The 24,954-nt window shown below is 55.5% G+C and overlaps 8 protein-coding genes across 8 annotated transcripts; 4 read left to right on the top strand and 4 right to left on the bottom strand.

Annotated features, from left to right (window-relative positions):
* Positions 1–221: 221 nt before the first annotated feature.
* On the top strand, positions 222–725 carry E0L32_000485 (uncharacterized protein; the record flags this gene model as incomplete). Its single annotated transcript, XM_031139313.1, has 1 exon — positions 222–725. The coding sequence occupies one exon, from the start codon at positions 222–224 to the stop codon at positions 723–725; it is 504 nt and encodes a 167-aa protein (XP_030995802.1).
* A 1,426-nt stretch (positions 726–2,151) lies between these two features.
* On the top strand, positions 2,152–5,308 carry E0L32_000484 (uncharacterized protein; the record flags this gene model as incomplete). Its single annotated transcript, XM_031139302.1, has 5 exons — positions 2,152–2,521; positions 2,610–3,054; positions 3,158–3,817; positions 4,369–4,519; positions 4,604–5,308. 5 exons carry the CDS (start codon positions 2,152–2,154, stop codon positions 5,306–5,308), a joined length of 2,331 nt encoding a protein of 776 aa, XP_030995801.1.
* Positions 5,309–5,958: 650 nt separating this feature from the next.
* E0L32_000483 (uncharacterized protein) lies at positions 5,959–8,783 on the bottom strand (the record flags this gene model as incomplete). The annotated part of the gene is made up of 4 exons (XM_031139291.1): positions 5,959–6,067; positions 6,127–7,856; positions 7,907–8,223; positions 8,276–8,783. The coding sequence occupies 4 exons, from the start codon at positions 8,781–8,783 to the stop codon at positions 5,959–5,961; spliced, it is 2,664 nt and encodes an 887-aa protein (XP_030995800.1).
* A 706-nt stretch (positions 8,784–9,489) lies between these two features.
* Positions 9,490–10,728, top strand: E0L32_000482 (uncharacterized protein; the record flags this gene model as incomplete). The annotated part of the gene is made up of 1 exon (XM_031139280.1): positions 9,490–10,728. One exon carries the CDS (start codon positions 9,490–9,492, stop codon positions 10,726–10,728), a length of 1,239 nt encoding a protein of 412 aa, XP_030995799.1.
* Positions 10,729–10,960: 232 nt separating this feature from the next.
* On the bottom strand, positions 10,961–11,698 carry E0L32_000481 (uncharacterized protein; the record flags this gene model as incomplete). Its single annotated transcript, XM_031139269.1, has 4 exons — positions 10,961–11,231; positions 11,340–11,421; positions 11,491–11,582; positions 11,646–11,698. 4 exons carry the CDS (start codon positions 11,696–11,698, stop codon positions 10,961–10,963), a joined length of 498 nt encoding a protein of 165 aa, XP_030995798.1.
* Positions 11,699–13,460: 1,762 nt separating this feature from the next.
* Positions 13,461–17,612, bottom strand: E0L32_000480 (uncharacterized protein; the record flags this gene model as incomplete). Its single annotated transcript, XM_031139258.1, has 1 exon — positions 13,461–17,612. The coding sequence occupies one exon, from the start codon at positions 17,610–17,612 to the stop codon at positions 13,461–13,463; it is 4,152 nt and encodes a 1,383-aa protein (XP_030995797.1).
* Positions 17,613–18,319: 707 nt separating this feature from the next.
* Positions 18,320–20,392, top strand: E0L32_000479 (uncharacterized protein; the record flags this gene model as incomplete). The annotated part of the gene is made up of 1 exon (XM_031139247.1): positions 18,320–20,392. One exon carries the CDS (start codon positions 18,320–18,322, stop codon positions 20,390–20,392), a length of 2,073 nt encoding a protein of 690 aa, XP_030995796.1.
* Positions 20,393–20,524: 132 nt separating this feature from the next.
* E0L32_000478 (uncharacterized protein) lies at positions 20,525–24,366 on the bottom strand (the record flags this gene model as incomplete). Its single annotated transcript, XM_031139236.1, has 4 exons — positions 20,525–23,640; positions 23,700–23,888; positions 23,939–24,171; positions 24,230–24,366. The coding sequence occupies 4 exons, from the start codon at positions 24,364–24,366 to the stop codon at positions 20,525–20,527; spliced, it is 3,675 nt and encodes a 1,224-aa protein (XP_030995795.1).
* Between the last annotated feature and the right edge of the window lie 588 nt (positions 24,367–24,954).

Raw genomic sequence — 24,954 nt, 5'->3', positions numbered from 1 at the left:
CAAGAGCTTGTCAGACTCATCGATCAGATATACCTATCCACGTGCACTATCCAATACGGTAACGCTCTTTCCAGCCCCTGCCCGTGGTTGTATTTCGCATCCTTTCATTGGCCGCCCCTCTTGGCATCGCTTCAGTCGCTTCAAGCGCCATCCCCGCATACTCCAAACCACCACCATACATCCATCTGTAGGCACGACATTCACTCGGCCAACCGCCCACCATGTCTTCCGACGCGCCACCACAGCCCCAGGCCGCCGAGCCCCCCGCCCAGGCCGCCGCGACCGTGAGGAAGAACCGCTGGTCCTGGAAGGCCAAGCTCGAGGCGAGGAAGATCCGCCGCGCCATGGAGGCCCTCGCCTCGGAGAAGGACCTCTCGGCGGCCGACAAGCGCAAGCAGGCCGGCGAGCTCAGGGGCAGGATGGCCGCCATCGAGAGGCCCCCGCGCAACGACGGCAGGAAGTTCCCCGACCGCAAGGCCCAGCGCGAGAGCAGGAGGGCGCGCGCAAAGGCCCAGGCCGCGGCCAGGTCCCAGGCCGGCGCCAGCCAAGAGAACCCGGGCTCGTCGTCGTCGCTGCCGTCGTCGCAGACCCCCGGCGGAGCGCGGAGAGTGACGCGGTCGATGACGACCGGCAAGCCTGCGTCCGCGTCTGGAGAGGCGGCCGAGAGCTCGCAGTCCAAGGACGGCATGGTGGCCAAGGTGGCCCGGCGGCCGAAGAATCCCTGAGGAGTGCCAGTGCAGAGGTCCATCAGGGCCATATTGCAATCCGTCCCTCACATGAGAGCTAGAACCACAGGTGCGCTCAACAACCTTGTCTCTCGTATCTGAGCCTGATTCAGTCAAGCTTGGTAGCGGTCTGGGCAGGGTGCTCGAGGTCATTCCACTACAGGCTGGGTTGGTGCATCTATGGATGAAGGAATCAGGTCAAAGAAAAGAATACACACAGTTGGGCCTAACCTGTGTATTGTAAGAAGGAGGAAGCCTATGGAGGGAGGGTGTGACGTTAGATCAAGATTCATAGCCTGAGTAGATCGCTTCGGGCGATAGTCAGGCCAGGCAAAGGAGATACCGTCCAGCCAAGCTAGTTTCTATGTATACAAACCATCGAAACAACCTTTAGACTCATGGTCTATAACTCTCTCTTTTCAGCCTAGATCAAGTGTCTTTATTGGTATGACCTGGTGATTACTAGGTTGATGTTCCTTTGTGGTGAAACTTTCCCACCTTCCTGGACAGCGTTGAAGGGACTCAAGAACTCTATGTAGGAGGGTCGGATTGTATCCGCCTGAGGCACACTGACAAGAGAGAAATCCCTAGTCCCAGGTGTCTCGTTGTACTTGATCAGCCCTTATATCATCTAACAATTAGTTTATGTAGACACACGGAGTAGGGGTCAAAGAACGTGATACTGCAGAATCCCTTATAAGTAAGTTTAGATCAAGTCCTTTCAACACAGCCAGGAGTTGGGTGCTTTGGTGTAGTTGAAAGCACACGGACCAGGAAATCGATAGAATATGCTTCCATGCAGAGTAGTCTACCTGCTCACCCGCTGGATTTAGTATATAATTGGTGCGAAGGTTCGTTCGATCCTGGCTGTGGTCACTTTTTTTTGTCCCTCTTTTTTGCCCATTTCGGATTTTCGCTTTACCGATCTCCAGGTTGAGCAGAGCTTTGACTTTATCCCCTATTTACAAAGTACATGTACAACTTTGATATGTACGGTTACGGTTTGATGTTCTATAACAGAAAGAAGCCTAATAGCAACACAGCTGTCACGTATGGATTGCACCATAACCAAGCACCGATCATGGACTTGGACAAGTACCTATATGCACAACAATTCAGCCCAACATTTACGGACCAAATGAATTGCATTCTAGAGCAGCTAAGAGCTACCTAGGTACATAACGAAACTCCATCACTCGTTGCACTCGCCAAGACACATACATAGTTGGCCATGTCAGCCGTGGAGTCGGCTCAGCCCGTCATAGCCCCCACCCCTTCCTTGGACAGTGCTTTGTCGCAAAATGACGTACGGTGATGCGGTGAGCCGAGTTCCAACCAGCATACACTTCACTATTAAAGAAAGAAAACAGTTCGGCGTATGACACCACCCAATCTAGACTCTCCTGACACACTTGGGGCCACGGACATGTCGACGGACTCGCGACGCCAGTGTTGGGAGTGCCAGCGGCGCCGCCTTGTTTGCGACTCGACCTATCCCGTCTGCATCCAGTGTCGGACGACGCGCATCACCTGTCCTGGGTACGAAGACAAGAGACCACTTGTTTGGCTAGCTCCGGGCCGGGTCACGTCCAGGACTCGACGACGGCCGCGCAAGGGTGCTGCTGCTCCGAGCAAACTCGAGGTGTCCAAGTCCGGCAGGGCAAAGACCAATGAAAAGCAGACACAGGACCTAGCTGTTGCTCCCTTGACGCAGGCTGCAGTGCAAGACAGAGTGAAGATTCCTAAGCTTGTCCTGAAGACGGAGAGGTGTGACATCTATAGTGCTGCTCACTACTGTAAGTACCTATTTCCAACTCGCTCTCCTGGGCCATTCGTCAGGTTAGTCGTGTTATATCATTCCCTGACTACTTTTGGGGGGCCCAGACAATGAGGCCATCTACCCCGAATTGGTTGCCACAGAGCTGGCGCCAACATGGTTCGTCCTCCCATCCATCCACCTATACATCGAGGTCCTGCCGCCGTCCATCCGCCATACCCTCATCGCCATGGTGTTCGGCCACCACATCCTGCATCGGCCCTGCCCACCGGACATGAGCTTCTCCAACGAGGACGTCAGAGCCCTGCACAAGCATCGCCTCTCGGCCATCCAGTCTCTCAATGCAGATATCAGCGACGCGAGCAGGTGCCGGAGCGACATGACCATCAAAGCGGTCCTCATGTTCCTGCTGCAGGAGCTGGGGCAGTGCACGCTGCCCAGCTGGCGCGAGCATCTGCACGGGCTGTTGGCGCTTTTCGATCTCCGGGGTGGCCTGATGGAGTACATCCGCACGTCCCAGGACACCAAGGTGACGATGGTGTCCTTCTTCATGTCAGTACCGGCTAGAAACTGGCCCATGCTTTTCCGTTTCTCTCATGACGGCATTCATGCATAGACGCTGACCTGTTCATGACGCAAGACTCACCGTTTTCAGCAATGCTACCAGTCCCGCAGGGCAACAAACAATGCCGCAGGAGCACCTCGAATCTATCGATACTATTCGAGAGCTATACAGCAAAGCCTTGTATCCAAACTGTCCCTGTCCGGCTGATATCTTTACATGCATCGTCCGAATCAACCACCTTCGATATCAGATCTGCCAACTGGGCAGCACCGCGTCGCAGCTGGCAGCCCTCCAGAACTCCGCCGAGGAAGTCCTCGGCTCCTTGCTCGCCTTCCGGGCGGAGGACTGGGACTGGATCAAGCCCGGCACCTCGCACCTGCAGGACTGGCTCCTCGTCGGCCGCGCCTTCCAGTCCTCGGCGGTGCTCTTCCTGCTCCACACGCTCCAGGCCGTCTTCCCGGCCCCTCGCCGGCGCGAGCTGCACCCGCAGTTCGCGCACCACAGGCAGGCCGTCCGGCGCCTGCTGGGCGAGTCCAGGCCGCGCCCGCGGGCGAGGCGCGGCATGGTCTGGCCGATGGTCGTGGACGGCGTGTCGGCCGAGGCGGACGGCGCGCTGCGGGCGGCGATTGCGGACGGCTTGGAGAGGCTGAGCCGGGAGCAGGGCTCGGCGTCGCCCCTGCAGGCCAAGATGGTGCTGCAGCGGTTCTGGGACTCGGGAGGACGCGGGTGGGATGAGTGCTTTGACCAGCCGTATGCGCTGTGTATATAAATGTAGATACCTATCTTTGTCACTTTCACCCGGCTAGATGTTGGAGAGCAATGCGAGTGAATGAAGAATGGCACACATCTGCTGTTGGTCACTGCAGCCTTTTGTTGCTCCTCCTGTTTAGCATGTCGAGACATGCAGTCTTGCCATGACTGCCCTCTTGAGAGTCTCTCCCTGAAAATAACACTAGAGAGTTGCAAGATGTTCTATACATGTAAAGACCGAGGACATCATACTCGTGAAGCTGAAATAGAACAAAAAAAAAACAAAAAAAAAAGGGTTGAAGAGCCAAACTTGATTAGTCGACGATGATTAACAATTGGACTGGACTGGATCCAGCTCAGTGGTTCAGTCCCCCACTAATAACCTTAGTTATCTTCCCTCCCCTATCAATTTAATCGTGCTTGGCGCACGCGTCAACTTTCGACATCGCAAGACCCTCGCTCAGCTCCTCACGCGTTGGCCCGCCCACGACTCTTGCGCAAAACCCCAAACCAAGGCAGCGTCTTGCAAACTGATCACCCAATGCCACCAGCCAGGTAGCCAGCCCTCGACCTCGCCACCCAAAAGCCATGGCTCTGCCCCTGCCCGCGGGGCTGACCCCCGCCGAGGTCGCCTTCGTCTGCGAGATGGAGCTCGTCACCGTCGTGCCCCGCCAGCGCCTCGACAGCATCAGCCTCCTCGGCGTAAGTCTTCCCCTATCCCGCCGAAGATCCCACCGGGGGGGGGGGGGGCATTTACTCACACACACCCCATTCACACAAAAACAGGGCGAGACCCCAGCCCTCCGGCCCCCGCACCGCGCCGACCTCCCCCTCTGGCTCGCCCTGCTCCTCAAGAAGCAGCGCCGCGCCAACATCGTGCCCCCGCCCTGGCTCGCGCCCGCCTCCCTGCAGGAGCTCATCCACTACGAGACGCACACCGACCCGCTCGACTTCAGCCCGCCGCCGCCGCCGCCCGTGCGCGCCGACGCGAGGGGCAACGCCCGCCGCGTGCGCGACCTCGAGCGCGACGAGGCCCTCTCGGCGCCCTTCCTGCCCTCGTGCACGGCCGCCGCGCCCGCCGGCTTCCTGCCCTACCACTGGCTCGAGATGGCCGAGGCGCTGCTCGCGCACGCGCCCGACGACATGCCCGCCCCTGCGGGGGAGGTGCGCGGCCTGCTGCGCGACCTGGCCGAGGTGCGCGCCGCCAAGATGCGCGCGCGCACTACCACGACGACGAGCACCACGTCCACGTCTGCATCCGCGTCGGCGCCGGCGGGCCGCCCCAAGGAGGAGCGGGGCTTCGGCGGCGACCCCGTCACGAACCTGCGCGGCGTGGGCGCCATGGAGCTCGCGGAGAACAGGGGGTTCGTGCTGGGCGTCGTCGACGGCGTGAGGAAGCTCGGTGCCAGTGCTGAGGCGACGAGGAGGGAGGAGGAAGAGGAGATGGCGCTGGCGGCGGAGGAGGAGAGCGACGAGGACATGGGGATATGAACGACACCCTACTTTGAGTGGGATGGAAATGAAGGACTATATCGCGACGACGCACATGTCTTCCTTCCCGACGTGTATACGATCCGATCCGGTCTTACGAGCCACCAAACGGCATTAGCCATGGATCCAAGACCCAATGGAATCTGGCCACATAACGGAGATGCGACTCGAGGATCTGGCGAATAGAGGACATGGAGGATCGCGTCGTTAAACACTAAAATATCGGAAGGACGCTCCCGCCCCTCCAGTCGGAAAGCTTGAGTGCTCCCAGGCTCGTGGGGAGGATGGGATGATGTTCGAGAGCTGCAGATTTCTCGGGGACAAGGGGTTAGAACAAAAACACGGGAGGGCTATGGGCACCGCTCATGCGAAGTCAGCAACCTCCACGGGCCCTGGACGATGTAAAACGGCGTAGTTTTAATGTGGCATGACAATACATAGCTAGAAAAGCAGTGATGCTCTCTCTTAAGGGTGCCAAGCCAACTGTTGAACAACCAATGCAAATACCAGACCATATGACCGTGCCCGCCCCTAGATGCGCCTCTTTCGTAACACCAGAGCCATGGATCCGCAAAAATACTTCTCATAGACCACAGCCCCTTTTTTCATTCATAAACAAAACAATTCGATTTGCAAACCATGCTCCATGATCAACTAGACTTGGCGGTCTGCTTGATGCCGTCCACGCCGGTCTCGACGACCTTGAATGCATCGGCATCGCCATCACCTCTAGCAGCGCGCACGTAGGCCTCCTCGCTTCTGCAAAACGTATTAGCAAGCGCCATGCAACATGGTAGCTCAGACGACGACCAACTTACCTGTCACAAAGAACGCTGAGGTCCTGGTCGCTGAGGATCTCCTTGTCTCCGGAGAACTTGTAGACCTCTCCGTCTCGGAGAAGCAGTGCCCGGAGGGTCTCCTTGTCGAGGTCCTCCCTCATGTCCATCTTTTGGCCCATGGTTTTGAAGCCACCCTTACGGATGACCAACTTCTCCAGGCGACGCTTGGCATCGGCGCTGAGCAGAAGTTCTTCCTCGACCGTGCCCTTCGTTGCGAGACGGTACACGATAACCGGGCGAGTCTGACCAATCCTGTGGCAGCGATCTTGCGCCTGCAAGTCTTGTTGGGGATTCCAATCAGAATCAAACAGGATGACCGTGTCGGCACTCGCAAGGTTGATCCCCTGGCCTCCAGCCCGTGTCGACAGCAAGAAGATTTTGAACTCCGGATTGGAGTTGAACTCCTCGATCTGGGTTTTCCGATCCTCCTGCGCTACCGACCCATCGATTCGGCATGTGTTCCAGCCACGCAATTCCTTGCAGTAATCTTCTAGAATGTCCAACTGGGTTTTGAACTGCGAAAAGATCAACACTTTGTGGTCCTGCTCGAACAGCGCAGGCAAAAGCCGGTCGAGCAGCAACATCTTTCCGGATGCCGTAACGATGCTCTCGTCCACCGGCACGTCCGTACTTGATGCCCACGGGTTGTAGAAGTTGTGTGGTGAGTTGCACACCAGCCGTAGCTGGACCAATGGATTGCCCAGTTTCTTGTTCGCGATCTCCTTCTTGGCCAGGTCAAGCGTCTGAGAGCGCTCAAAATCCTCAGCTGGCATTGTGATAGCCACTTCCTCGATATCTTCCGAAGCGAACTCCTCGGCCAGTTTGGCCTCGAACTCGTCGTCTGACAAGAGATCTTCGTCGGAGGCATCCTCTTCTTTGTAGGACTTGCGCCCCTTGCGCGGGCGGCCGCGAGAACTCGCCGGAGTAGAGTGCCTGCTAGACTTGTTGCTCTTTGGCTCCGGCGGCTGCGCCACGGGCTCGGCAGCTTTTCGCTTACCCGCCGTCTTGGCAGGTGTGGCAGCGGGTTGCGCGGGTCCGTCACTCTTTTGCGGTCTCCCACGTCCACGAGGCTGGCCCATCATGAGCGTGAATGCATTGGCTTTGGCAGGAGGCCCTCCCTTCGACGCCTTACCCCGTGGGCTGGACCTGACTGGTGCCGCATCGGCCTCAGGCTCTACCTTAGGGTTTATGCTGCTTGACCGAGACGTCTTCGGAGTGGCTTTTCGCGACAGGGCTGGGCTGTTCGTCGTTCCAGTAAGACGCTCGACAACCTTGTCCTCAAGGTAGGCCCTCGTGTCAATGTTTTTGTCGTTGATCACATTGTACAGGTCTGTCTGCTCCTTGGTCATTGGGGCAAACAGCACGTACTCTCTCTTTTTTGGCAAATGGCTGGCTACGTCCGCTTTGACGCGACGTAGTAGCAACGGCTGCAGGATGAGATGGATCTTCTTGACCAGGTCTTGCTTCATCCGATCAGCGATGAACTCCTCGGTACCTTCTTCGTCTTCCAAACCGCTGAAGTCGAACCAATGTTCGAACGCCTCCCAGTTGGTAAAAATATTGGGCATCAGGAAGTTCAGGAGCGACCACAGCTCTTTGAGGTTGTTTTGCAGAGGCGTGCCAGTAATGAGCAACCGGGTAGCCGAGCGGAACTGTTGGAGTTCGCGAAAGAGCTTCGAGTCGAAGTTTTTCATGCGGTGACCCTCATCCTGTCTATTCTTAGTATGATACGCACGTCGCAGCCGACAAGGTGCCTTACGATAATTATAAACTCCCAATTAATCTTTGCAAGATGAATCCGATCACGAAGGATAATCTCGTATGACGTGCATACAACAGGGAATCGTTTCGTGGGTCTGCCGTTCGGAATATGCGGCATGATCTTAGTGTTGCGGATCTGTTCTCGCTGTGAGGGATCGCCGTGGTACATCACGACTGGGATTGATGGTGTCCAGTGATGGAATTCATTGATCCAATTGGAGAGTGTACTGAGAGGTGCAATAATCAGATGTGGCCCTAGATAATTTTCCTGCTCTCGCAAGAGAGCAATCAGCGAGATCGTTTGCACGGTTTTGCCTAACATCGGCTGTAAGTAAATACACTGCTGTCTTCAACGTGGTCAACCTACCAAGGCCCATCTCGTCAGCCAGGATGCCAGACATGCCCTGTTGGCAAATCTCATACATCCAAGTAAGGCCTTCGAGCTGATAGTCGCGCATCTGGCCTCCCACAAGACACTTCGGCTGGGTAGCCATTTTGAGGTCGTGCTCGCCGAGCGTCTTGCCGTCGAAGCCACTTCCTACGCGGCCGAGGACCTCGGTCTTCTTGGTAAGGATATCGCTGAACGCCGCGCTCTGGCGGAGTAATTCGTCCAGCTCACGCGCCTTGGCCTCTCTCTCGGCCTTGGTCTCGGCCTTCTTCTTCCTCTTCCTGCGAGAGGCAGCGAGACGTTTGGCTTCGTCTTTATCATTCTGAGACTTGGCCTTCTCTTCTTCGGCAAGCAATCGTTGCTCGTCCACGGTATCCGAGGCCATCTTGGGCGAGCTGCTGTCGCCAGCAGAGGGCGGAGAGGAAGGAGGGCTGGTAGCGAGGGGACTTGATCGACGACTTCCCAAATCTGAAGATGAATCGGCCATCTCGGAAGATTTGTACACAGCAATGCAATCGAGGTGTACAATAAAGTGGCCAGGGAAGTGATTGATTGCTCAACACCAGCTTGAAGGCCAGTTGCCAGTCAAACGCCACCAAAAGACAAATCAGGTGGTCTTGAAACAGCAAACAAGAGGCAAGGAAGAGGTGAGAATGATGTATTATTGCATGGTAAAGTAAAGATGAGGACGGATCTGATCTCTGAGAGCTGTGGCGCGGCGAATTGATCAGCTAGGGCTGGTCAAAGCGAAGGCTGGGAGCTGAAGTCATCGATTTGCGAAGGGCGCGATGCACGCGTAGACTCGAGCGATGACGGGATCGACTTTCGACGCGCGCAGTATCGCGCGGTCACGCGTTAAGTGGTCTGTCTGGGGAAGGCCGCCACCTGTCCGCCAGCCGACAGATTGAGCCCCTGCCAGGCCATCGAGCATGCATGCTACGGAGTAATGCCCCGCCAAAATTTGTGAGTCGTAGCTTGCATCGCGGGGCAACCAGCGAATTATTTTTCAATAGCTTCAGACGACACGCGCAGAAAAGACAGGACCGTATAACCTCTCTCTACAACACAGACATCGCAGACAAGAATCACAGGGCCCGGCACCCGGTGAGATACCCTAAAACTTCAAACTGTTCTCCCTACGCGCCCTCCGCCCTTCCACCCTCCGCAGCGTCTCCCCCCTCCGGTTCTACACAATGGCAGCCCTCGCATCGCAGACCTACACGCCCACCGAGGAGGCCGAGATCCAACAGTGGCTCACCACCTCGGAGCGCCTCAAGACCTCGGACGACGCCGCCTCCATCCTCGCCACCCTCAACGCCCACCTCGCCTCCCGCACCACCCTGCTCGGCGCCAAGCCCTCCAAGGCCGACGTCGCCATCTACCAGGTCCTCGCCCCGGCCGTCAAGAGCTGGTCCGCCGAGCAGCGCACCGGCAAGGACGGCCACCCCAACATCGTCCGCCACCTCGACTTTGTCCAGAACAGCCCCGTCTTCGGCCTCGAGGTCAAGGACGAGGAGAAGATCGACGTCAACGCCGACGAGGTCCTCTACGTCAAGCCGCCCGTCGACGCCAAGGCCGAGAAGGAGAGGCTGAAGAAGGAGAAGGCCGCCGCCGCCGCTGCTGCCGGCACGCCTGCTGCTGCTGCCGGCGCCGGCGACAAGAAGACCCTGGTCGACCGCACCAAGGAGGCAGTCGCCGCTGTCGGCGACAAGGCCGCCCAGGCCAAGGACGCCGCCGTCGCGGCCGTCGCCGGCGGCGAGGGCAAGAAGAAGGAGAAGAAGGAGAAGCAGCCCAAGCAGCAGAAGCCCGCGCCGGCGGCCGAGAAGCCCCTGTCCCCGGGCCTCATCGACCTGCGCGTCGGCCACATCCTGAAGGCCATCAAGCACCCGGACGCCGACTCGCTCTACGTCTCGACCATCGCCATGGGCGACAAGCCCGGCAGCCCGGACACGGAGGAGTACGAGGGCCAGGTATGCCGCACCGTGTGCTCCGGGCTCAACGGCCTGATCCCGCTTGAGGAGATGCAGGGCCGCAAGATCGTCGCCGTGTGCAACCTCAAGCCCGTCAAGATGCGCGGCATCAAGTCGTGCGCCATGGTGCTCGCCGCCTCGCCGCGCCTCAAGGAGGGCGAGGCCGACGACCACAAGGGCCCCGTTGAACTCGTCAGCCCGCCCGCCGACGCGCCCGCCGGCGAGCGCGTCTACTTCGAGGGCTGGCAGGCCGAGCCCGAGAAGCAGATCAACCCCAGCTCCTCCAAGAAGAAGAGCGTGTGGGACGTCTTCCAGCCCGGCTTCACGACGACGAGCGACCTCGAGGTCGGCTTCGACGCCGGCGTCGTCACGGAGCTGGGCAAGCAGGGCTTTGGCAAGCTGCTTACTGCCAGCGGCAAGCCTTGCACCGTCAAGACTCTGACCAACGCCGTCGTGAGGTAGATGGACGGGCCTGATTTACAGGTGTCACACATATGAAGCATGGTAGATATTCCTTGTTAGACAAAGAATGAAAGAAAAAAGCATTGTCAAGACTATCTAATGCCGTTCTGATCAGTTTTATCGCACTTTGGACGGTCACTTTTGAAATTTCCCAGGCCCGGAGATGCATTGCTCAATGTCGGCATTGCCATGTCTGATTCCACATTCGCAAGATCCCCTTCACACAAATTCCTCACGCGGAGGTTGGGGCCGGAGTTGGAGCCTCTGACTTGTGGTGATGCTTTGTCTTCGGCTCCTCGGACTTGTGATGCTTTGACTCTGGCGCCTCCGATTCGTGATGCTTCGTCTTCGGCTCTTCAGACTTGTGATGTTTCGTCTCCGGCGGCTCGGACTCGTGATGCTTCTTTGGCCGGCAGCTGCGGGTTGAAGTAATGGTAGACGTGGGAATGACACAGCCGGTAGGGCAAGGTGGGCAAGGAGCCGACTTGGTGATCGTGGGCGTGCTGGGACAGCAGTCGGTGCTGGAGAACATACGACGTCAGCATCTTGTGCCTCTATGCCTTGATCTGCAAGATGCAGAAGGATGGTAGGGCTTTTAGCGTAATACTTACTGGCACGGCACATGCTTGGTCTTGAGCTTGACCATCTGTGGACACACCATATCTGGGATCATGGGGCAGTGTCTGATGCAGGCTAATGCGCATAAGCAATGTTAGATCTGTAAAACGGCTGGCCATGAAGAGGAAGAGAAGGGCGACTCACTGGGCAGGGCTGTGACTGTCTCAGTGTAGCATTTCCTGAACCTGAAGTAGGCATTGCAGCTCGTAGGGACAGGGAGGATGTCCTCAGCGGCGCTGAAAGAGGCGCGTTAGTCGTGTGCATGGGATGGGGACTTGGGGGTGGGCGGAGATGCTTACCAAACCCAGGCGCTGAGCAGGGCAAGAAGAGAAGTTGACAGGAAGATCTTCATAGTGAATCGTATGTCTGTGTTCAATCGTACAAGATCGTATTGGGCTCTGGCTGAGTTGATCGAGAGAGTTGTGACCCGCGAGAATTGCTTGGCAAAGAGACGACAAGGCCGGGATATTTGTACTTACTCCATATCCAGAACACAGGCAACTCGGCCGAAGCACTTTCTACTCCTTGTAAAGACAGGACAAGGCGACTCTGAACTCCAAGACAAGGCACGCCACATTCCGCGATGCGAGCGATGCGACCATGGGAGACGGAAAAGAATTCAGACCCGGGGCCGGCAGCTCACTAGGGAGCGGCCTTCTAACGGTCCTTCTCCTTTTCGGGCCTGTCCTGATCACAGTTCACCTATTTATTTCCGAGACGGGAACTTAAGTCATGTCTCAATTCTAGGATCCCTTCGATCGCAGCCCAGCCTGTGGCAAGAGCGTGCGCCAAGACCTCAACGTCACCTGAGACCCCCAGTGTCAACGGTTCGCGACATACTTAACGGCGACCCGGCCGGCATGGTAGGCGCTGTAGTCTTGAGCTTCTTTTGTTGATATTCAAGAAATGGGAGGAATGGTTGAGGTAGACAGAACGGGGTGTGATCGTCGGTTGGTGTCTTACACGGGAACTGTCTCTGATTACGTTACATGATGCACATCCCTTGGAATAAATAGGTGGTCACTCCCTTTCGCTCTTCGCCTCTGGTTTCACAGAATAATACAAGGGAAGCGAGGATTCCATACCGTTGCGTACAATCCATGTCAGCCCATACAGCTGGAAGGCGCTGTCGTGCAACTTCGGGAAGAATCTTGGCTTTTCCTTGGCTAAACGTGTATATGCAGCAAGATCCGGGGGGAAGGCATGCGGCTGGATGAAGTTTGACGAAAATAGCTACCTCCGCAATCCCTTGCGTCCAATGCCACCTCGAGCTTCAGCCGAAGGGTACGCGGGTTGGCACTCAGCAACCCGGAAGGATTCCTCTGTAAGACCGGCTGGATTGGCAAAAACACGAGAGCTTGTCGAACCATTGCGGGAGAGCATCCTCTCTTGCATTATCTACCAAAGATGGCCTGTTGCTAGACTTCTCGCTAGGGTGACTTGGAGATGTCGATGCCAAACGGAACCCGCCCATTGGGCCGAGGGAGCCTGTTTAGCTTTTGTGAGATCCGGGGGAACACCTCCGTTGGGATCAGACTCCCGCAAAAGATCCTCCAGAGGAGATAAAAGCAGCAGACAACACGACTCAATGGCCTCCCACCGGCCGGACCACTCACCCCTCCCGGCATGGCCGTGCCGCCCTGTTCCTCCAGAACGCCTGTGCAACGCCAGACCCGACTCATGTCAGCTCTATCTCGTACGACCTCACATTTTTTCACACAGATCAGGACCGGGTTCGTATGTGGCATGGCCGTCTACTTCTGAGATCACCAACAACCAAGGGCCATTCCGACGATTAGAAGAGAAACAATATGATCTTGAATGCTTGATTTTGTCGCTATGCTGTGTGATGCTGAATAGATGAGTCTACTCCTTTTCTTGCAGGGGCATATTATACAAGATGTACAGTAGTGATAGTGTCATATTTTACACTCGCCGTGCCAGAGCTCGCCTCGAGCCTCTCCTATAGTTTTCCCTTCTCTCTCCAAAACGCCAATCGGAAAGCCGCCGGGCCCATCGTGAACGCCATCAGGAAATGTGTCTAGTAATGCAGTGTTCTTTTCGGCATGCCAACAGTCACGTAGACTGGGCTGTGCGTGTGTCTCGTGATGTGATCATGAGAAGAAATATTCGCTCGCCTTGAGGCGCTGCACGTCGAAGTCGCCCTTCTCAGGAATAGCAGGGAAAGTGAGGGGGAGCCAAATCTGGATCGTCTTTTCGGCCGCCCTCTGTTGGGGCCGCGGCTTCGTCACTCTGAGCTCAAAGTGGTCGGTGCCGAGCAGTGACTGGAGCCGGTCCTCGGGCTCATCCGTGGAGGCTTCCATATCGCCATCCTCGTGCTTGATGTCTTCGGCAGTCGTCGCCTCCAATGCCTCTGCAGACTTCTTCTCGTTGGCGGGGATGGAGCCCAAGCCGATCTCGTCCATGTCCTCGGGCTCAATGATGTCCTCGGAAGCAGACATCTCCTCGAAGATGCTGGCGGCTGTAACCATCTTCTTGCCTTCAGCCACCTCTTCGGGGTCGGTCGACTTAAGAAGCTGGAGGCGGGTCTTCTCCAACAGAAGTTCGTCCCGCAAAGACATGCGGGCCTTCTTCCTGAAAGCTATGATTTTCTTGGCGACAGGGGTGTTCTGGTTCACCTTGGCCAGGTAGATCGAGCCCTTGTATCTAGCCTCGAACTCAGACGCCAGGCGCCCGATGACGTCTTCGCTATGGATCCGAATGAAGGCATCGCGAATGACACCGTTCATCTTGTTGACATCGGCGGCGTGCGTCCAGAAAGAGTCGTGAACGGCTGCGAATGACAAGCCCATGGCGTCGCATTCTAGCGCTGAGAGAATCATGTGACTGGCGTCGAGGGAGTGGATGAAGTTTGGCGGGAAGGCTTGCAGCTGTTTGCGTCGGTGAACGGGATCAGAAGACTCTGGCGAAACGAGAATCAGATCCTGAAGACAGGTTGAGATCGTCCGCGTTCCGCTCTTGCGATAGGGCTGAGCGACGGGCATGCGCAGCGGTGTTGTCCACACCAGTGTGGACCTAAACTGGCTCAAGATCTCCTCGGTCGAGGTTTTGGCAGCCTTGGCCCTGATGCCCTTCTTCGCAGGAGTTGGTTGATTCTCGAGTCTTGCCAGCTGATCGGGGGTAAGAGCACGGCAGACACGGCCACCGATCTCGCCAAGCCAGTACTGGATATCGTGAGCGCCGCGGAACATCGTCGAGAGGGCCTTGAAGATCTTGGTGGCGATGTAAGAGGCCAAGATGAGAGGATCGAGCCCCGTCTGCGACTGAAGATCCGGGTACAGTGCGTCAAGCTGCTTAAGAACCTGCTTCTTGGCACCGGAGAAGGTGACACCGTACACGTTGGTCATGACCGTTTGCTTGACAACCTTTCTTGTGATCTTGCCGGTGAGAGCTACCGCGAAGGGGTTGCCCTGCTCGAGATCCGCAGCGATATTCTCCTTCACCAGGTCTGCGACTGCCGAGTACACATCGGCGGGCCGATCACCTGGCACAAGATTGACCTGCTGCGCACCCCAGGTATCGCCGCCCAATGCAGCATAGTGTTGCAGGCCGTTGCAGGTGCCGTCCTGGTGCACGGGCAAGTGTGAAATGTATTGGGTAGGATCCGCACAGTCCAAAGCCGCCTTGAGTTCGTAACAAGTTGCGAGACATTGCCAGGGATCCTCAGCCTTCAACCACCAGCGCTTGCCCTTGAGAGGATTGGTGGCGGAATCAATGATGTTCTCCACGTTATCCATTGCAAAAGCCTCTCTCTCCTTCAGACTCGCTTTGTCAAACCCGTAGACGTTGGCAAGGTGCACCTTCAGCCATCGAAGGCCCTCCTCACCCAATTCCTTGCCCTTGGCGAAGCACATAAGACCTCGGACATGGTCCGCACCCATATGATTCAGGTAAGTCGGGATGGGATAGGCACGTCCGCGGAAGTCTATGTTGTGAGGAAAATAGAAGGTCTGGTCCCGGAAGGCACGAGCGATTTCCAGCTGGAAGTTCATAAAGCATCGAACTGAATGAAGTCCGGATCGGTGGTTCTCCGCCGCCTTGACTGCCTTGATCCATAGCCTCCTTTGCATGGGATCATCTGATGAATCGGGCTCGGGTGGAGTAGGGATATCGGGATGTAGAGCTGGGATGTCGGCAATAGGTTCGCCAGTGTTCCAAGCTTCCAGCATGACATCGAAGACGGGTTTGTTGATGTTCCAGGCGGTCCGGCCGAGAACGTCCAAGCCCTTCAGCACTTGGTCCATATCACCGCGGGCGATGGCGGCTTGCGTGTAAATTTTCTGATCCTTCTCGCCATGTTTGATGCGCACGAGCGGAGTCGGATACTCGAGGAAACCCCCTTTATCGAACTTGGACCAGGGGGCCGGCTCGACCACCATGGGCAAGTGTCGGGCCAGGAAATCACCCCTTGGCTCACGCTTCATGAGTTCGACCAGCGTCTGGTTGGGGAGAAGCATGCCGACCTTCTTTCCCCGCTTGAATTGGGTTGCATGGGTAAACGCTGGCTGGACCTGTGAAAGCAGTGTGCTTGTGACCTGATCCTCCTTCACGACTGTGACCTTGGCGCTCTCGATCAGAGCTGAGAGCAGCGCGGCGCCAACCTTGGTCTTGATCGCCAATGGCCATGATTTGTCAGTGTACGCTTCTGGGTTGATAACATTGGTCTGAACGTCGTCCACAGGTGCCTGTTCTGGCAAGGGTGAGTTGGCTTTGCGCAGAGCAGACCGTGCCGAAACTTTCGACTGTTTGAACTTCTTTGAGGTCGATTCTTTGCTTCGAATCTGAGCGCGGATGTCTTCCTCGGCAATCTTGGATAGCTGATTGATGACGACACCCAGTGGGACGCCTTTGTCTGCCCCGTGCATTGCCAGGGAACTCAGGGTGCTTAATATCGTCACGGCTGCGAGTCGGCTTGGACTGGACTGTTTCAAGAATGGACCATAAAGACAACGATCCATGTCTTCCTTGTTCTTGCTTTCGGCTGCCTCGGCGGCGTCAACCATTTCCATCTCGCGGGTCAGGCGGTTTTCAAGGTCGCGCTGCCATTCATACAACCTCGAGTTCAGAGAGGCGCTGGACAATGAAGTGTTGAGTCCCATCTTTAGCAAGGCTTGGTTCTCCTCGCGCCAACGATCGACAGCAGCATCAACGCAGTCACGTTCCAGCCGAGACTGGATTTCCTTCCTCTCCTCAAGGCTGAGGGTCGCGATGTCTCGTCCCTGGGGAATCTCGGAAAACAGGGAGAGGGTCTGCTTGATCATGCGGAGACCCATACCCTTCTGCGGAGTGCTGAGAACCGGGGGGATCACGGCAGAGTCAACCCTTTCTGCTTCGACAGAGTTGGCGCTCTCGGCTACGGGAGAATTGGCTAGTTCTGCAGCCAGCTGCTCCTCTCCCGGAGAAAGGTTGTATCTTTGGCAGACTTCGGTAATGGTGGCTCGATCTTGGTCGGTCAGGATATCGGTCATGTACAAGACCTCTAGGCCAGCGTCCCCAGGTGCCATGCTCATATACCGATCTATAAGGCGTTGAAGGCGAGATCCACGGGACGAGAGAAGAGATGCCTTGAGCATGCAAGCGACCGTCTCGGGTGTGTGCGGTATATTTTTGTTCCGGATTTGCAGCTCATACCATTTGTGAAGCTCCTCCGCTTTCCCTAGATTTGGTTGCGTCAAGAGCCTCTCCAGCGATGCCCGAAGATATCGATTATGGAGACTGATGAGATCGACCTCAGGAGAGTCGCCCATGCCGCCCATACGCTTCAGAATGAGCGACGCCCGATGCAATTTGCCGACCTGCAGACATGCGTCGAAGAGCGACAGCATCTCGTCGGGGTCGCCAGGTATGCCATTGGTGTTGATCCTTTGCCGTGCGATCTGGGTGCTTCGCTCTCGTACCATGAGAGGCGACGAAACATCGAATGGTCGCAAGTCGTAGACGCGGGGTGAGGATTGTGAAGTGTGCAGTGGGTATCTGGATTCGGGAAGGTGCTCGAATGGTATGTCATCGATCGTCTTGTAATCGTCTATGGCTGTGGCCAAGGTGCGCAGGGATTGCAAGCTTGTACCAGCTCGTGATAACCTTGGCCTCCATGGTCGCAGGTCTTCTGTAGAGGATGCATGCAGACTAGGTCCAGCGGATAATGACGGTCTTGTCAAGCATCCCGCGATCGCCGGAGTGGATGCAAAGGAGTGTAACCTGCGAACAGCCAGCGAGTGCCGGAAGCTGTTTGATCGGACGAGCATCTTGATGCTCACGCGACCGGCAGAGGTGGAAAAAGGAGTGTGGAGAGAATCCCGACAGAACCGTGAGGTCTGGGGATGGACGAGGGACAGATCAAAACATTAAAAGAACAATGGGTATTAAAGGTTGAAAGGAATCGTACTTTGGTACAAGTAAAAACAACAAAGTCAGTCGATTTGAGTGATGTGATAATTTGCAGAGGAAGGGGACCTCTCTAGAGATTCAGATAAGGAGATTAGAGCTTTCGAAAATTTGCCATTTGCAGGTCCGGCAGTGGTCCACACTCTGTCTATTTCCTGTCACGCCATTGGCTGAGAAGGGATTCCTGCGGATCGCCATCACGTGCAGCATTCATCCCCCTAAAATCCCTGAAATCTGGAGTGTCGTAGCGCCGTCGCGACGCAAAGTCTGCTAGCGGGGACGCTGATTTGGTGGCAATCTTAGTTCCGGGCGCTCCCTGTTCGATGCTTCTGGTCTCAGAATACAGTGGAACAAGCACGAGCCACCACTTTCCCAGACATCCCATACATTGGATGGATTCATCGATTGGCTTGATAATTTTCATGGGACGAGACAGCTTTCAAGAGCTCAACTTCCGGCACAAGCAATTTCCTCGGAACTGCTGGAGTCACGCAAATTCCACGTCGTTTTCAAAAAAGCTCATCACTAGCTTAGCGGAAGATTCAGTGTCAGGATCGGACATCCAGCAATGATACCGTCTGCCCTCAAGGCAGCTGGCTGCCCAGCTTGCCGTTCGAGCCTCCTCGGCTCCCTCGTGGGCAGGCAGATGCCAGCCATTGCACCTCGACATCTGCGCCAGCCTGTCCGGCAAATACCGCCCATCTCCTCGAGGTTCTCTTCGTCGACCATACCCAACTCGGCCACACAAACCTTGAACGGAGACGCCTCGGCGCTGGCCCAACCCCGGCCCAGCATCATCGAGTCTGAGCAGGCACAGAAGGCCGAGGATGCGTCTGAAGTACCCTGGTATCTAGAAGTCGAACCCCCAAGGCATCCGACTGTCGCGCAGCCACAGGCTCCCTTGCCTGATGTCCCGCCCAATGCTCCTCCCGTAGTGGAGCCTCTCATCAAGTTTGTTGGCGATGATCTGGGCCTTGACGAGCTCAATCTCCTCGATTTGCGATCGCTCGACCCTCCACCCGCCCTAGGACCAAAGCTTCTCATGCTATTTGGATCCGCGCGCAGCGAGCGCCACCTTCACGTTTCGGCGGATCGCCTCGTACGATGGCTTAGAGGTTATGGCATCCATGCCAGCGCAGATGGCCTGTTGGGGAGGAACGAGCTGAAGATCAAACTGCGGAGGAAGGCTCGCAAGGCAGCCCTGCTGGGAAATAGGGGCCGCGCACCCGGCGAGGATGATGGTATCTCTACACGGTGGATCTGCGTCAATCTTGGCACTATTGGCTGGGCAGCCGAAGAACAGGAGGTTGTCGACGAAGAGGGCAGACATTCCGGGTTCGGCACCCCCCAATTAGGCACGACCATTGTTATCCAAATGTTCACAGAGGCAAAGAGAAAGGACCTGGATCTCGAGACCCTCTGGACGCGCATGCTTAAACGCAGCCAAAAGGCTGCCGCGGTTGATGGAGGAGAGCTTGAGTACGCAGCTGCCGAAGTCGCTGATGTCGATGACGAGAACCCTTGGTCATTAGCTCGACTCGAGACGCGTCTACCTGACTACGGAGCGGGCAACAGGCAACTATCTCAGCCCTCGCTGCGTCGCTTCCTCTCTACCTCAGCTCACCGTTCGACCGAGGTTGCGATCTCGGAGGATATCGCGTCTCTTGTGTCGCAGCCGAATCTAGACCAGGACAGTATGTCACGCCTCTCCAGGGCCCTATCGCACGATGTTGATCAGAAAGTACAGTTGCTGGAGAATGCCAAGGCGTATCTCGCCAGTCTTCCGCCTGCCGCCGCTGTTGAGAATCTGCAGCCGACCCCGGAATCGAGCTTCCTCAAGATCTGCCGCCTGGCCATGAGCAATATACCAGCAGCCGACACTTGGAGCTTCAGGGCGTGGCTACACTCTACTGCGCGCATCCTGGGCCGACCCGAGTTCACATTTGCTGGGCTCAAACAGCTGATCGCAGAGATGCAGTCGTCGGGAGTCGCGGTGACCCGCGAGCAGTACTTGCAGCTTCTGCGTGCCATATACTCCCCCGAGGTGGACAACGAGCTGCACGTACAGGAGCGGTCTGCCCTCGCCCTGGAAGTGTTGAATACAATGTTTGAACGCGGAGAGCCGCTCATTGCCAACGATGTCATCGTGAGCATGGTGGAAAGCCTCGTCACGGCCGAGTATGCAGAGGCGGAGAGCCTCCAGCAGGTCCTCGAGAATTTCATGAAGCAAGTTGAACTGCCTTGTCCGGACGAGAAACAGCTCCTCCGGCTGCTCGATGCGTACGCGGCGCAGGACAACTGGGACAGGTTCTGGGAGGTTTGGCGCATGCCGCCCCGATACCGCAAGCCTCGATCGCCTGCCATGTACGAGTACATGTACCGACGGCTCGCGAGCACCAACCACGAGGTGCGCTGCCTGAATGCGTTGCGGGACTGTTTCGAGGAGATGCTCAAAGAGGAACCGCCTGTGCCTCCTGTGGGCACTGTTATGGACGCGATCAAGGAGTGTATCAGGGTTGCTGATCCTAAGGCTGAGGCTCTTGCAGCGCAGCTCCGCGAATCGCCAAGCTCTGTAAATTTGCGCAAGCTGCATGCTCGCGAATGTGTAAGAATTCTCACGATGAAGTGGGTGCACACTTAAAAGAGAGGGAGACCGGACCTAATCATGTAACATCACATCATCATAGACCAGCCTGCTCAAGTGCAGACGGAACGAGCAAAGCGACAGGCTTCTCATTTTATTCACTAATGTCAATCTTGAACATGTGCTCAGTCACAACTCATCCAGGAATGAGAAGTCGATACAATGACACAGTTCCAATACATTCCCACATTCCCCACAAGAAAACATATCTGTGCTTCCTGACCCTGAAGCTTCAGCAGTCGGATCAAATGTTTGGGACCACGGTCCGTAATCCACCTCCAAATAGGCGTCCGTGCCGAATATATGAGCGTCCTCGCGATCGAAAAGAGGACCTGTATCGCCGCCAAGACCGTTAGGAAGCTCGTGGACCGACTCTATCGAGCCGTCCTGTACCAGGTGCATATAGAAACCTAAAGTATCAACCTCAGACAAATTAGAAGTAGATGGTGCAAGAACGCTTTCAGGGTCATCCCAGGACGAACTGGCCCAGTCACTGCTCCAATGGGGGTCGTTATATAAGACCACCGCGTCCTCGAAGGCTGGAGCCTGAGGCTGCGTACGGCCAGAGCCTGAAGTGTTGTTGGCAGTCGAATCCTCTGTAGTCCCGTTGCTCTCGCCCTCCACAAGGACCCAGTCCATCCCCCCGTCTCCTCCGTGTGGTCCGACTGAGGAAACTTGCTCAATCGGCAGTATGAAATTCTCATGGAGAGAGTGAGAGCCAGATCCTGTCTCCAAATCAGGCTCCTCCCCCATCGAACTTATTGAATCCTCGTCACTGAAGTCGTTCTCATCGTCATATTCTTCATCTTCCTCGCCACTGTCGTATTCGAGAGTTTGAGCCTCGTGAATCTGCCAGTCTCGCTTTTCCCACTCACGATGGTCTCTCAAAACCTTCTCAATCGTGTGGTATGCATTTTTGGCAGCCAGTTGTACTGCCCGAATATACTGCCTTCGCTCATTGCCAGTCGTTGACACCCCTGTGTGCAGAAGAAACTGCACCATTGTCAGGCGCCCATGTTCAGCAGCTACCTCCAGAGCTGTTCTTCCGTGTATTTCACCAGCTGGAGCGTTGATATCAGCCCCTAGGTTAATCAATCGCCTAGCAATGATAAGCCAGCCTTTCCCTGCTGCAAGCTGCAGTGCAGTTGCCCCCCGAACTCTCCCTGCTGGCTCGTTGACGTTGGCGCCACGGTCAATCAATGCCTCGTACAGAGCGATATTGCTGCTCTCCACAGCGGACTGAAATGTCGTTCTATGATACCACTGACCACCGATCTTGACGGTTCCCACTTGGTCATTCACTGCAACCCCTAAATCAAGCAGCTTGTGTACCATCTCCAGACATCCAAATCTGCATGCCCGCTGTAGACACGACTCGGTATATGTAGTCGGTTCCGAGACACTCCCCCCATATTGGATCAGGGTCTCAAGCAGATCCACCTTTCCAGATCCAGCGGCCCTCACCATATGCCTTTCGGCTGGTTTAAGGCCAAGGTCGAGCATGTACTTGACTCCTTCAGTCCCGTGGAGGAAAATGGCCCAGTCAAGCGCAAAGTGGAGATCAGCCCCTTTACAGCCCCGTCTGGCGAGATGGTTATACATCATGCCGCTGAAGTCCGCTACCATTTGGATAGTGTGATAGCCTTCCATTGAGCCGGGTTCAGATAGTATATCGTGCGTCTTTAGTGTCTCGTGCAGCTGGACGCCAGACTCAGAAAAGCGACGTATCAACTGCTGTGACCCCCCGCAAATAGCCAGGACCAAAGCGGTTCCCTCGTTGGCACAGGGCTCCTTGCCGGGTTGCCGACGGCGCAGAATGTTCTCAATGATCTCAAAGTGTTGCGGACCTCCATGTTCTCCGAAGAACAGCAGAACGGTCCACATCAGTGCTCGGCAGTCGTACAGAGCAGGGCAGGCCCGAAATATTACGTCAACGTAGTTCAAGTAGCCCTCGTCGACAACATACACGAGATGCGAATCGAAGTCCCCTTCTAAAGGGCAGCTCAGTTCGAGACTCTTGTCCCAAGCGAGAGATCGCCTCACGCTTTCTGGATCTTCTCCGTTCTTGACCGCCATACGAAAGTCCCACAGCTGAAGATCATGTGCTCTATCCAAGAGGCCCCTGGGAACTTCTGACAGAGATACTTGCATCGTTGTGATTGCAGCCCAAGCATCTGCCATAGAAGCACCATTGTCTAATAGTAGTTCAACGATGCTCCATTGATTGCATGTAGCTGCCAGTTCCACGGGATTCTTGCAATGCTGTCCTATGACGTCCTGATAGTTCGGGTCGGCCCCCATGGAGAGCAATCTTTTGACGATTTGAAGAGTCTCGGTTTCCGATTTCCCATTCGTGCTTGCATCTCTCAGCGCCCCGGCGATAGCTGACACCCCAAAGGACTCCTCAAGGTGGGTTAAGGTCACTGGGTTATCACGGTTTGGGATACAAATTGAACTTCCTTGAAGTATCGTCGAATATAGTATCAGTCGTCTCCAGCCTTCCGGAGAGGTCGGGCCACAGACATGGCCAAGGAGCCTCTGCACAACGGCCCAATTAGTCACATATGGGAGATCCTCGTTTAGAAATGCTTGAGTTTCCTCGTAGTATGATGGATATGCCTGGACAATAAAATCCCAAACATCATCCTCCACAATCCAAGGGGCTGCTTCAGAGCCAAGAAGATCTCGAATAGGGTTCGCCGTCGGAGACTGCGCTATGACCCAAGGCGCTCCGCGCTTGTACAAGCATTTGGCCACCAGCAGAGACTTGTTCAATAGAGAATAGACTAACATCGAATCCTTGGCGTGAAAGAGGCTTGAGACTTTCGAGGTCATTCCGTAGGTATAATCAGCACCTGCATCGAGAAAATCCTCGATCACAGCCACGTCAAGTTGCCGGAAGACACTAGCAAACAAGGCATGGGCTAAAGCGTTGGTGACTGCCACTCGAGACTGGAATAAACCTCTAAGCCACGACTTTTGATGTCTGATTCGGTGAAATAAATCACACAGAACCTCATGGCTCGGCATCCCAATATGAATATTATTGGCTATTGCGAATGCCATGATCTTGAGAATTGAGATGGCCTCTTGGTCACTGCAAGTAACCTTTCTCAGTAAGTTCTGTACAGCATCGACGGGTTCTCTTGCGTCCTGCTGTGGCATTGATAGAAACAGTTCGCGAGCCAGATGGCGCGGGTCAAAGAACCCGCTCGCTCGGTAGTAAGCAAGAGTTTGTGTCAAACCTGATGATCACCTGTCAGCACATATTGCTTTCATTTATATGCCCCTCTTTCTCCCTTACAATCCATCGTTCGCGGCAAGGGCATTGATAAAGTGAGTCCGCTTGGCCAGGACGCATAGTAGATCTCGCGAAAATATTCACATAGCTCAGGTGAAAGCGAGGGAGGCATGGAATGTCGCGGTGAGGTGTTTACAAGAACGATATGGGACCTCTCAGGAGACGGCCCTATGCTCTTCTTATGGACTGACACTAATGCATCGTTAGCGAAAGGCCAATGGTTTGGGCTAGACGGAACTTACCATGTTGGTTGAGTGCATACTTCTCGGCCAGCGTAGGGGCATCTAGTCGTCGCAGAACCCGTTGTGCTTGGTCCTTGGAATATGATCGGCCATTATACAGGACATTGACTGTTTTTTTCCTTCTGGAACGATCGCGAATCACTCGTCCGGCATGTATCCAGGCGAGCGCATCCCTCTGGGACACGTTTTTCGTCACACGCAGCCGGTCCAAACGTTTTCGGTATTGTGCCTTGCTAATAGTTCTCGTTTAGAGTCAACTTGACGGTGTTTCGGAATGCATGTCGGAATTACCTAGCGCGCAAGTTATGAGTTCTGTTTATCTCCTCCACCACCTTATCAAGGGGTTTGGTCTTATAGAGCTCGACGACTTCCTCCATAAGTTCGTCAAGCTTGCTCCCTTCGTCCCTCGATGTGTTTTTCCGCGGCATGGTGTACTGTACCACAAGAGTTGTTGGACAGATACTATTTTATTATGGAAGAGTAGCCAGGTTTTCCTCAATAATATGTAAGAGTCAATGCAAGTTAGACGGATAGTTGGATCATTGTGTATGGATGACTGAATCGAATTGCTCGACGAGATGAATCAGACGGGGCATGACGACCCTTTTTATCAGCCCCTGAGTGTGTATTCTTTGCCATGATCTTTGTCGAAGATTCTATTGGCTCGGGGCCAAATGTCTGATGGCGTTCAAAACAGAGCCTCCGAAGTAACCCTTCGCCTCATCCAGGCTGACCACCGGCCGGCCCCGTCTCCAGCCCAGTGCCGAGTTTGCCGCCATTCATTGGCCGAGCACGGAATGTGCGGGGCCACCCGTCGGTCCCGAAACATAGGTTGCTTAGATGGCTGACAGTGACGCTGAAGGGGCCAGATTCGACAGCATCATCCCGCCTAGCGCTCGAGACTTGATTGGACAATCTCCAAACCCCCTTTCTAGATCTTCTCGGTCCCGGACATCGAGGGACCTGATTGGACTACTTACAAAATGTCTTTTCACGCATAGTAATTTGTAGAATCT

The sequence above is a fragment of the Thyridium curvatum genome, assembly GCF_004353045.1.
Source record: "Thyridium curvatum strain D216 chromosome Unknown NODE_2_length_892811_cov_85.036431, whole genome shotgun sequence".
In the NCBI taxonomy this organism is placed as follows: Eukaryota; Fungi; Ascomycota; class Sordariomycetes; order Thyridiales; family Thyridiaceae; genus Thyridium; species Thyridium curvatum.
The sequence above is the reverse complement of the archived record's forward strand: the minus strand, read 5'-3'. Positions and strand labels throughout refer to the sequence as shown.